This window comes from Bubalus bubalis, chromosome 7 (assembly GCF_019923935.1).
Source record: "Bubalus bubalis isolate 160015118507 breed Murrah chromosome 7, NDDB_SH_1, whole genome shotgun sequence".
Classification (NCBI taxonomy): Eukaryota; Metazoa; Chordata; class Mammalia; order Artiodactyla; family Bovidae; genus Bubalus; species Bubalus bubalis.
This window is the reverse complement of record NC_059163.1, coordinates 26227299-26240772: the sequence shown is the minus strand read 5'-3', so window position 1 is coordinate 26240772 and position 13474 is coordinate 26227299. Positions and strand designations below refer to the sequence as shown.

The 13474-nt window shown below is 36.9% G+C and overlaps 1 protein-coding gene across 28 annotated transcripts in view; it reads right to left on the bottom strand.

Annotated features, from left to right (window-relative positions):
* CCDC158 (coiled-coil domain containing 158) overlaps nucleotides 1–13474 on the bottom strand; it is an 86161-nt gene that overhangs the window by 15107 nt on the left and 57580 nt on the right. For 23 of the 28 annotated variants that reach the window (XM_044945765.2, XM_044945758.2, XM_044945754.2 and 20 more), the window contains one exon: nucleotides 4271–4428. The exons of the other annotated variants lie outside the window; for them this stretch is intronic. In XM_044945765.2, coding sequence (XP_044801700.2) covers nucleotides 4271–4428 — 158 coding nt within the window. The remainder of the gene's footprint in view (nucleotides 1–4270; nucleotides 4429–13474) is intronic. 28 annotated transcript variants of the gene reach the window in all.

Below are 13474 nucleotides of genomic sequence, written 5' to 3'. Positions count from 1 at the left end.
ACTCCGTGCAACCCCATAGACGGCAGCCCACCAGGCTCCACCGTCCCTGGGATTCTCCAGGCAAGAACACTGGAGTGGGTTGACATTTCCTTCTCCAACGCATGAAAGTGAAAAGTTAAAGTGAAGTCGCTCAGTCGTGTCCGACTCTTCGCGACCCCATGGACTGCAGCCCACCAGGCTCCTCTGCCCACGGGATTTTCCAGGCAAGAGTACTGGAGTGGGGTGCCATCGCCTTCTCCGACTGAAGACCTGCAGGCAATGCCTTCTGTGTCTGACTGAGTAACAAACTAAGAGTAGCTTTTCTCCTTTTTGGCTAAAGACAGTTCTCAGAAGTTGTTTTTGTTTAGGGGTTATGGATGTAATCTCTCTTTTTAATGCTCTTTTTAATGGTTTCATTTAAACATTCAGCTATTAGATTATTGATAAAAATAGGACTGTTTTCAGTAAGGTTCTTATAACCCTATATTGAGGCTGTTGCAACTTCCTTTGAGATCACCTTTTTCTCGAAAGCTATGTAAGCTATTGTAACTATAGGAAAAGTATTCCATTTTTGGAATGGCATACCACAGAAATATCTTCATCTGGGTAAACAGCAGCAAAAAAAAAAAAAAAAAAGCCTATTAAGTTGACTTCTAGAAAGTAAGTTACTTTAGTATATTTCACTAAAATCCTTTTTTGTTTCAGTTAAACTCTGTTAAGGCTTTCCATCAATTCCCATCTAAACTATCCAGACTTCCCCAATTATCTGGTCACATGTACAATTCTTAGGCAATGAATAAGATTCAGAATCTCAGATTCCTCTTACCTATGGCATATCACTAATCTCAGGCTTGATTCAGTAATGCAATCTCTTACTCTATTATCTTTCTATAGATAAATATAACCCTCAGTTAATTATACAAAGAATAATTTCCAGATTCCATGTATTTTTAGAATCAATTGCTCATATGTATTTAACTCTTCTTTAATGCACAAGGGTAGATTTTAGGTCTCCAAGTTTTGCAAAGGGCTACCCATGGAGTTTGTCAACTTAGAAATGCTTTTGTTCCTGAACCTTTAAAAGCTTTAGGCTGAGTTTAGGCTTTGGTGACAAGGTCATTTGTAGAATTATAGCAAATTAACATAAATTCTCTAAAGGCAGGGGCCAAATATATTCATGTTCAACAGAGTCCAATATAGTCAAGCACATCTGTAGTGGTTGAAGTGATGGAATTTGATCAGGGAAGTCATGGTAATCTTGTGGAACGATTAGTTCTGGAAGCCAGGGGCTCTAATGTTTACTTTGTTTACTTCTAACTTTGTCTCTCTGTCTCCTAGGAGGCGGCAATTCAATCTATGTCAATGTAATCATTGGTCAAATGAGCTTAATAAATACTGCCCCGGCGAAAGCACATTATAGAATTATGACAACAACCAAAGTGCTCTGCTATCCATAATAGCCAAGATATGGCAACAACTTAACTGTCCTTTGACAGACAAATGGATAAAGAAGATGTGGTACATACATATAGTGGAATACTAGTCAGCAAAAGAACAAAATAATGCCATCTGCAGCAACACAGATGCGACCAGAGATGATGATACTAAGTGAAACAAGTCAGAAAGAGAAAGACAAATACCACATGATATCACCTGTATCTGTAATCTAAACTATGACACAGATTGACCTAGCTATGAAACAGGGACAGAATGACGGACACAGAGAACAGGCTGCTGGTTGCCAAGGGAGAAGGAGGGTGGAAAAGGGAAGGAGTGGGAGTTTGGGGTCAGCAGATGTAAGCCTTTATATACAAAATACATAATCAACAAGGCCCTACTGTAGAGCATAGACACCTATATTCAATATCCCATGATAGACCATAATGGAAAAGAATATTTAAAACAGAGTGTACATGGATCTGTAAGTAAATCACTTTGCTATACAGCAGAAATTAAAACAACATTGTAAACCAACTATACTTCAACTTAAAAATCGAAAAAAATAAGTAAAATGCATGAGAACTTTTTTTAAAAAGTATTCTGCACATACAAGTGTTCTTGGATGGAGTGACAAGGGGATGTTTCTGATGTGATTCAGAGAATGCAATGTTATGTTAAGTAACCAGACAATCACTAATATTTTACTACTATCACTCATCTCACACGCTACTAAAGTAATGCTCAAAATTCTCCAAGCCAGGCTTCAGCAATATGTGAACCGTGAACTTCTTGATGTTCAAGCTGGTTTTAGAAAAGGCAGAGGAATCAGAGATCAAATTGCCAACATCCGCTGGATCATGGAAAAAGCAAGAGAGTTCCAGAAAAACATCTATTTCTGCTTTATTGACTATGCCAAAGCCTTTGACTGTGTGGATCACAATAAACTGTGGAAAATTCTTCAAGAGACGGGAATACCAGACCACCTGACCTGCCTCTTGAGAAATCTGCATGCAGGTCAGGAAGCAACAGTTAGAACTGGACATGGAACAACAGACTGGTTCCAAATAGGAAAAGGAGTATGTCAAGGCTGTATATTGTCACCCTGTTTATGTAACTTATATGCAGAGTACATCATGAGAAACACTGGACTGGAAGAAGCACAAGCTGGAATCAAGATTGCCAGGAGAAATATCAATAACCTCAGATATGCAGATGACACCACCCTTATGGCAGAAAGTGAAGAGGAACTCAAAAGCCTCTTGATGAAAGTGAAAGTGGAGAGTGAAAAAATTGGCTTAAAGCTCAACATTCAGAAAACAAAGATCATGGCTTCTGGTCCCATCACTTCATGGGAAATAGATGGGGAAACAGTGGAAACAGTGTCAGACTTTATTTTTCTGGGCTCCAAAATCACTGCAGATAGTGACTGCAGCCATGAAATTACAAGATGCTTACTCCTTGGAAGGAAAGTTATGACCAACCTAGATAGCATATTCAAAAGCAGAGACATTATTTTGCCAACAAAGGTCCATCTAGTCAAGGCTACGGTTTTTCCTGTGGTCATGTATGGATGTGAGAGTTGGACTGTGAAGAAGGCTGAGCGCCGAAGAATTGATGCTTTTGAACTGTGGTGTTGGAGAAGACTCTTGAGAGTCCCTTGGACTGCAAGGAGATCCAACCAGTCCATTCTGAAGGAGATCAGCCCTGGGATTTCTTTGGAAGGAATGATGCTAAAGCTGAAACTCCAGTACTTTGGCCACCTCATGCGAAGAGTTGACTCACTGGAAAAGACTCTGATGCTGGGAGGGATTGAGGGCAGGAGGAGAAGGGGACGACAGAGGATGAGATGGCTGGATGGCATCACTGACTCGATGGACGTGAGTCTGAGTGAACTCTGGGAGTTGGTGATGGACAGGGAGGCCTGGCGTGCTGCGATTCATGGGGTCGCAAAGAGTCGGACACGACTGAGCGACTGAACTGAACTGAACTATTAACAAATATTATTAGTAAAACAGACAAATCCAATTAATATTTTGCTACCTCAGATTAATAAACACTATCTGAATATCTTAAAGAAACTGGAGATTGTTTACATATAAGCATTGTGTCATAGAGTATGATTTTGAGATATTTGCTATATAACCAAGAAACAAATGTTACAAAAGTGGGTTGTTATAATACTAATAACATATAATTAATGTTGTAAAGCTAATAATATAGTATATATACTGTGCTAAAATCCTCTAAGTTAATTTAATAATAGCATACATTAAAATTTTAAAACACTATTTGATTTCTGTAAGTACATGCAGTCAGTGGCTGGTAGACTGGTTGAATCACTTTTTGGATCTGACTTTATATTAATTTAAGTCACTGGCATGGATGCCTAGAGAGCCAAAGCTTTCCAATTAGTTTATATTTGAGGAGTATGCAGTTCTCAGGGTTCAAGTTTTAGCTCCACCATACGTGGCTGTAGGTAAGTCAACCTTTTGGAACTTGTGGTTTTCTTATTTTTAAAATGGGATAAATAAATCCTGCTCTGTCTTGTCTCAAACAGTTGCTGTGATAATCAAGTAAGATTGTGGATGTGAAATTTGCTGGGAACTATAAATTACTGTATGACTGTAACTTTGGGTGACACTTTGCCCTAATTTCTGAATAGAACAAATAATATTTTCTCTCGATATCAAGTAGTTTCACTTCTGCTAACTCCTCTACTTTCATATCATTTTTCCTGGTAATGTCCTCGTACCCCTCAAAGTTAATGTAACCTCCACCTCCCATGTAGACAACGTGATGGCCAACCACTGTTGAGGGACACTTTCCCACTCTGAAGCACATTCAGTCTTACACAGCCACAAAGGAGACCCCCAGAGATGGTGCTCTCCCGTCTTCTTCGCTCTTGCCCAGAGGCACGGTTGGCTCCTCGTTGATCACACTTCTCAACTCCTGGAGAAGCTGTTTCAAGTCCCTCGTTGGATCTTCCTTTGCGTTAGGTTTCATAGAGTGCTGAATTAAAACAATTTACAAGACAAGGACACTTTGTTTTTTTCAGATTTGAATGCCATTTCCTATTATAAAATTAATTCAACTGGTAAATTATGGAGGAGAAAAAGAGGAAATAAAAAACCTGTAATCTTACTACACAGAGATAAATCAATAATATCCAATCAACACAGTGCTATATCTAATTCATAAATGCATATAGCTACTTATGGGCTTCCCAGGTGGTGCTAGTGGTAAAGAACCTGCCTGCCAATGCAAGAGACTTAAGAGCTGCAGGTTCAATTCCTGAGTCAGGAAGATCCCCTGGAGGGCAGCATGGCAACCCACTTCAGTATTCTTGCCTGGAGAATCCCATGGACAGAGGAGCCTGGCAGGCTACAGTTCATAGCATCAAAAAGAGTCAGACACAACTGAAGTGACTTAGCATGCATGTACATGCCTATTTATACATATATATATAAGCTACAGAGAAGGCAATGGCACCCCACTTCAGTACTCTTGCCTGGAAAATCCCACGGGCAGAGGAGCCTGGTAGGCTGCAGTCCATGGGGTCGCTAAGAGTCGGACACGACTGAGCGACTTCACTTTCACTTTTCACTTTCATGCATTGGAGAAGGAAATGGCAACCCACTCCAGTGTTCTTGCCTGGAGAATCCCAGGGACGGGGGAGCCTGGTGGGCTGCCGTCTATGGGGTCGCACAGAGTCGGACACGACTGAAGTGACTTAGCAGCATATATAAACTAAACTATACAGGATTAAACTATACACATCTATTTAGAATACAAATTCTATTCAAGTTCCCATAGACTATAAACTAGGAGGCACTGGAACATATCCAGGGACATAAAACAAGGTGGAAAAATTTCATGGTCTAAAGGTATTGAAACTATAGAGTCTGTTCTCTTATCACTGTGGAATTATGGTTAGAAATCAATATCAAAAGGTATTTGAAAATAACCCACAAATTTTCAAGTGCAATGTGACATTTACCAAGAGAGATCTTTGGTTTAGCCAAGAGAGATCTTTTGATTTAGCTCTTTAATAAAGCCACTGATTGAGCCTTTATTACTCTCAATAAAGTTAGAGGACTGAAAAAACACAGAAGGTGATTACAGAGAAGAAAGCATTTAAATGAGAAATTAATATCAAAGATATTTTTAAAACCCTGTGCATGTGGAAATTAAATATCCACTTTTAAATGATGGGTGTATCTAAGAAGCTGTAACAAGGAAAATTAGAAAATATTTGTAACAGAAAAAAGATGAAAAGAGAATTTACCAGAATTTGTTCATATAGTTGAAACTACTCAATGCAACTAAATACGATGTGGAATCTTGAATAAGATATGAAAACAAATAATGGACACTAGTATAAAATTTTGTGAAATTTGAACAAAATCTGTACTTTAGTTAGTAACACTGTATTATATATGTTAATCTCCTTTTTCTTTTTTACAACATAGTGAAATAATTAACAATTTTTTTTAACTTTAACAATATGGTATGGACATCTTACCATGCCATTAAATATTTATAACTATATCCAGGTAAAATAATTTCAATAATTTGTTAAGGGATGAACTAATTTTATAAAGCTATAGAATTTTAGAAGTAAGGGACCCTCTAGCAATGAGTGAATCTAGCCCCCCCCACCACTTTATTGATGAGGAAAGAGACATTTAACATTTTCAAACTATGTTGCTGCTGCTGCTGCTGCTAAGTCACTTCAGTCGTGTCTTGACTCTGTGCGACCCCATAGATGGCAGCCCACCAGGCTCCCCCATTCCTGGGATTCTCAAGGCAAGAACACTGGAGTGGGTTGCCATTTCCTTCTCCAATGCATGAAAGTGAAAAGTAAAAGTGAAGTCGCTCAGTCGTGTCCGACTCTTCCTGACCCCATGGACTGCAGCCCACCAGGCTCCTCCATCCATGGGATTTTTCAGTCAAGAGTACTGGAGTGGGTTGCCATAGCCTTCTCCGCAAACTATGTTAGTTGGGGAATAATATTAAAAGATTTTTCAGGTAGCAAGTGTTCCTCAATGAATATTTATAATATAAAAAGAAGCACAGATGTTCCCAATAGGCACACAAAGAGAGGAAACCTAATAATAATCAGAGGTCGCCCTGGTGAGCAGGTGGACTTAGCTGGAGGATACTCATGGCTAAAGCATCATAAAGCTATTTTAGCCAGAAGTGTCTGACCCAAGGTAGAGTTACACCTGCCAGACATACAGGTTGTTGAAGGATAAACACTGCAAAATTTTTGTTCTTTAGGCTTTACTTTTCTAGGGTCCATGCCAATCAAGTGTTGATGCTACTGGTATAACCCTCACATTGTCCTTCCCTTCCTATTCCCACTGATAAACCACATAAAATATCCAGTTGAAGATGTCAAGAGTTCTAACTAACTGAATGTGTGGTAAGTATGATTTTACCAGTTTACTGATGGTCATCTTACTGAGAAATTACCATGATGAGTTCAGAGTTTCATAAATTAAGATTCCATTAAATTTTATTTCATTGATTTAAAATATACAAAGATGTGAACCATTTTTAATAGCTTTTACTTTTTAGAGAATTTTTAGGTTCACAGCAAAAATGAGTAGAAGGTACAGAGACTTCCCATATACTGTACATGCTGAACCAGTTTCTTAATCATGAATAAAAGCATTTGTTGCTTATAAGCAGATCCAGTTTCACCAAACACAGGCTTTGTTCTTGTCCTAGCCCTGGTGGACCTCATATCTGATGTGGAATAAAACTTCAGAAGACTTATCTTATTGCAATATTCAGTCACTTCAGTTCTAACCTTGAAATCTCAATATAACACCTGGACCTTCATATCTTCTGCCCAGTAGGAAGTTTACTTAATAAGCTTTGTTATTAAAAAATTTTAAGCCCATGACACTTATTATAAATTATCAGTGTAATAACCTACAAACAAATTCATAAAGTTTATTTCATTATAACAAGGGAAATGCTTCTTTTAGTCTCCATTTCCTAATCTGTAAAAATGGGGGAAATAACACTTACTTTATAAGGATGGCATAAGGAATGAGAAGTACTTAATGTATGCATAGTAAGTACTCAAAAAAGGCTGGTTTCCACTTCCTTCTCCCCTTAGCATAAAAACAGATGAAGTATCTTATATGCTTCATATTTACGGATTTAGAGTAACCAGAAAGGTTAACATGACAATGTATATAGTGTGTTAGTACCAGGACAGTCACGAAGAAGATGTCATCAGGGTTAGCTGTGCAGTCTAGCTACTATGCTCCCCTTGATATCTTGACAAACTGATTCTAAAGCGTATATGGGAAGGCCAAAACCTCAGAATAGGAAAGACAACAGTGAAGGTGGACAAAGCTGGAGAACTGCCATTTCCCAGGTTCAAGATTTACTGTAATAAGACAGTGCCGTACTGGTAAAAGAATAGACAAATAGACTGATGGGACAGAATAAAATAAAGATCCCAGAAACAGTCCTATACAAATATAGTCAACTGGTCTTCAACAAAGGAGCAAAGGTATTTCAGTAGAGAAAAGGCAGTATTTTCTTTTTTTTTTTAATTTTATTTTTAAACTTTACAAAATTGTATTAGTTTTGCCAAAATATCAAAATAAATCCGCCACAGGTATACATGTGTTCCCCATCCTGAACCCTCCTCCCTCCTCCCTCCCCATACCATCCCTCTGGGTCGTCCCAGTGTACTAGCCCCAAGCATCCAGTATCGTGCATCGAACCTGGACTGGCAACTCGTTTCATACATGATAACAAATGGTACTGGAACAACTGGCCATCCACACGCATTAAAAAAATGAATCTAGATACAGACCTTATATTTTTCACAAAATTTAACTCAGTGACTCATGGACCTAAATATAAAATTCCAGACTATAAAACTCTAGAGGATAATACAGGAGAAAATTTAGATGACTTTGGGATTCATGATGACTTTTTAGATACAAATCAAAAGCATGATCCATGAAAGAAATGCATCAGTAAGTTGGACTTTTTAATCTTAAAAACTTTTCCTTGCAAAAAGATAGTTAAAAATGGAAACAAAAATCACAGACTGGCAGAAAATCTTTTCAAAACACATAAGTGACAAAAGACTGGTAGCTAAAATATACCTCCAAAAAGAACTTTAAACTCAACAGTAAGAAAAAATTTTAAACACCCATTAAAAAACGGGCAAACGTTTGGAACAGACATCTCACTATAAAAAATATGTAGAAGGCAAATAAGCATATGAAAATATGCTCAACATCATATTTCATTAAGGAATTTCAAATTAAAACTATAAGATATCACACTACATTCCTATTATCTAAGCTAAAATCTGAACACTGACAACACCAAATGTTGACAAGGATGGGGAGCAATAGGAACTCTCGTTCACTGCTGGTGAGACTGCAGAATGGTGCAGCCACTTTGAAAGACAGTTTGGTAGTTCCTTATAAAACTAAACATGCTTGTACTATAAAATGCAGCAACCATGCTCTGTAGCATTTACCTAAATTTACAGAGTTGAAAACTTATGTCTATGCAAAACCTGGACATAGATGTTTATAGCAGGTTTATTCATAACTTGCCAAAACTTGGTAGCAATCAAGATATCCTTCAATAAGTGGCTGGATAAACTGTGGTACATCCATACTATGAAATATTATTCAGTAAAAAAAGAAATTAACTATTAAAGGATGGAAAGATACGAAAAAATCTTGCAAGCATATTGCTAAGTGAAAGAAGCCAATCTGAAAAGACCATCACTAGATGACTCTGGTTATATGACATTCTGGAAAAGACAAAAATATGAAGACAGTAAAAAGATCACTGGTTGCCAGGGGCTCAGGGGAAGGGAGCAACAGATGAAAAGGTGAAGCACAGGGCATTTTTTGAGCAGTTAAACTATTCTGTGTAATACAGTAATGGTGGATATATATCATCATACATATGTCAAAATGCACAAAATGTACAATATGAGGAGCATGTGATGTTCAGTAGTGTCTGACTCTTTGCTCTCCTTTGGACTGTAGCCTGCCAGATTTCTCTGTCCATAGGATTTTTCAGGCAAGAATACTGGAGTGGGTAGCCATTTCCTACTCCAGGGGATTTTCCCGACCCATCAATCAAACTCATGTCTCCTGTGTCACCTGCATTGCAGGTAGGTTCTTTACCCACTGAGCCCTCAGGGAAGCCCCACAATATAAGGAGTGAGCCCCAATGAAAATTATAGACTTTAGTTAATAACAATGTATCAATATTGGTTTAACAATTATAACAAAGGTACCACATGAATGCAATGGGCTGGTAATAGAGGAAGCTGGGGAGAGAGAGGACAGCAAAGAGAATCTATGGGAACTCTCTCTAGTTTCTGCTCAGTTTTCTGTAAGGCTAAAACCACTCTAAAAAAAGTCTATTAATTTTAGAACAGAAATTGTGAACTTTGGAAGTAAAAATGACAACATAAAGTCATATCAATTTATATGTTTATCAGTAAGGTGTGATAGAAAAGTCATTATACCATACCCTTCCCATTACCATTGACCATTCTGTACACAAAATTGTTTGTTTTAGCTTTAATATGTAATAATTATTAACTGATTATAAATGAGCTTGAACATTTTTCATGTTTATGGACTATATGCATTTCTTTTGGACTATATACATGTCTTTTCTATATTTTTCTTTTAGAATATATGCTATCTTTTTCCAGGTATGTAAAAACTCTTTATATTTTATATTAACCCTTTGTTTACTAGAAATATTTTTCTAGTTTGTGATTTCAGTTTATGGTGGCTTCTGATTTAAGCTTCATTTACTCAAAATAGTCAATTATTCCTTTTCATGTCTGTAAATTTTATAATACTTTCACTTGTAATACTTTTCATTAAAAAGTTTATTTTTAATACTTTGATTCATATGGAACAAATTTTGATTTATAACATGAAGAAAATACACTTAAAAAATACACTTAGAAAATAGCTAGGAAATGAATGATTTAAAAACATTCTTTACATATGAGTGGCTGGTTATGTATGGCTGGTTATGACTATCTTGTCTGGCTGGTAAAGAAACAGCTACTTACAAGTTCTTCATGAGGTTACTGGAACCTATCAAAGAATCCTGCTCTCCCTCACTTCAATCCTTTGACCCTTAGGATATACATTAAGGCTATTTCTAGGGGACATACATTTTCAGGTTAAAACTTATACAAGCTTTTTGATTTCAAGGGACGAATATGAGCTTATACTGTTATTGTTAAACTTAAGCTTTATTTTGTGATTTGATTAGCTTCCTATTACATTTTGACTCTGAAACTGTCTTATGTCAGACTTGTTTCCAAAATAAATTGCAAATTATATCTCAAATGCATCTCCATCTTCTCCAAATACTGTTCTCTCTAATGGCCTTGAGTCCATTACAGGCAAACATGAGTTATAACTTAAGATAAGTAATGTCTAGGAGAGTGTGTGCTTCTCAACACATTCTATCTCCACTCTCCAAAGATAGAAGATAAATGAAAAAGCTAAAAATAAAAGCTTGATCTCATTCAGTTTGAATCAGACTATTCTATTTTAAGAATGCCTGACCAAATCCATCTCCTGTAATACTTATATTCCTGTCAGAAGATTGTAATAAAAATGGAATATGAATATACTATTTAGAATATAAATATATTATTTATATTGTATATTAAAAATGGGTGAATAGGAAACCAAAGCTATATAAAGTCTTCCTGAAAACCTTGCTCCCATCATGGGTCAAGCACAGCTAGCGCAAATCCCAGTGCATGTGTATGGAATCTGATATACAAATAAAATAAATTATATTATCCTGGAATTATTCTATTTTAAATGCTAAAATAATCTTTATCTAAAACTTTAATCTAGAATGCTTCTGTGTCAGGCTACCAATTATGTGTGTGTATCTGTGTATGTATGTATGTACATACACATACATACACACACGTTCTTGGTTTCTGAGCTTGGATCAATCAGATTAAAAAAAAAATGTTTTTTTCCCAATTCTACCATTTTCTCTTCTATTATTAATAACACTAGGGCAATCAACTGGATAATTTTAATGTTTTTGGACCTCTGAAATGGTATAATCCTCAGTCACAAGGACCTAATGAAATACACAATTAGTTCAGGTAGAGTATTTATTTACAGCATCATCTAATTATTTTTTTATAAGTAGCATTCAACTGTGTGGTGTACATAATCAGTACAGCAAACTAATTAAGAAGAAAATTCTAGATTCAGGCCATCTTGGTTAAGTTTTGGCACAACTGTATTTTTGGAGTGTGAACTCTGTATAACTCATTTAGCTTCTCCAAGCCTTAGTTTCTTTCTCTGAAAAATTGTTATAATAACAGCACTTACCTCATGTGGGTAGTTGTGAGGAATAAATTATATAATGTTTAGAAAGAATATCATACAGTGCCTGGTGTTCAGTAAATAATGACTATTGTTAGATTCATGGAACAAGAAGACTAAAATGAAATGAAATAAAGGGGCAATGCAGAACAATTCATTCAGTGATATTCTACTTTTGTTCCTTTAAACGTTAGACTTGGCATTTATGCCATTTATTTTAGTGTCACTAAAATGACACTAAAGAAATTAACAAGGATAAACAGGAAAAGAGAGATAATATTAGATGAGTAATGATGATAAAATCTGGGGAGATGAAAAGCAAATGGGTAATTCACAGCTAATTCAGTGGAACAAAGAAGCTAAAACATTAAGGACCTGCACAGAAATAGCCAAGAAACAGGGGACTGCTCTGCATCAGAGTATACCAGCAAGAAAGATTCAAGTAATGGAGGCCTCGTGCATTTCTGAAGGTCAGGGGAAGGCACAGGGCAGCAAAAATGGGAGGACTGGCTAAAAGCTTATGGCAGAAGCTGTGAGAATACTAGATGTTCTCCCCATGTGGTTGGGTAATAATTCATTCTTTTCCTCTAAATAAAATTAGAGGCTTAATCACTGGATGAGGTTGGACCAAAGGAATTTAAACTCTAAGAGGACACCTGGCATGGCAGAAGTAAGGCTGCAAACTGAAAATATAAACATAATAAATAAGACTATATAGATACACATGTACCCCAGGCTCCCTGTCCCACTCAGCTCTTCAGAACACTGGCAAACAGATTTATATCAACAAGTCAGTAGTAAGAGATTCTTTCTGTAGTGGGATTAACAGGACCAAGAAAAAAGTAAGATAGTTTTTGGGTCCCTTAGTTAAAAATTAATACCTAACCATCTGCTGCTGCTGCTGCTGCTAAGTCGCTTCAGTCGTGTCTGACTCTGTGAGACCACATAGACGGCAGCCCACCAGGCTCCCCCATCCCTGGGATTCTCTAGGCAAGAACACTGGAGTGGGGTGCCATTTCCTTCTCCAATGCAGGAAAGTGAAAGTGAAGTCGCTCAGTCATGTCCGACTCTTAGCAACCTCATGGACTGCAGCCCACCAGGCTCCTCCATCCATGGGATTCTCCAGGCAAGAGTACTGGAGTGGGGTGCCATTACCTAACCATCTACTAGTTGACAAATCCTGCGAACCTTACCAAATGCTTTTAATTAGTTTTTTAGGGCCTCAATTTTTTCATTTTTTAGGACGTCAATTTTAAGTATGAATGGACAGCTAGTGATTAGCAAACAGTGAAGAAAAAAGCTCCAACATGAAAGACAGACATCAAAACAAACAGAAAAAAATAAATTTGAAGAAACAGCAATAATTCAGGTAACAGAAGAGATTACTGAAAGACTGAAATTAATAGCTTTAAATGGAAATGAGAAAGTACCACTGCATTCACTAAAGAACATAAAACTATATAAAGAGCAGATTTAAAAAACAAAAAAGTCTCCTGGAAATTAAAAAAAAATGATATTCAGGAAAAAAAATTCAATAGGTATTTGGAAGACGGAGTTAAGGAGTCTTCCCAAAGTTGGGAATAAAATACGAGGAGATAGAAATTGAAAGCCAAAATTAAAGAAGATTGGAGACTAAATCCAGGAGGCCTAATAGGTGACTTAAC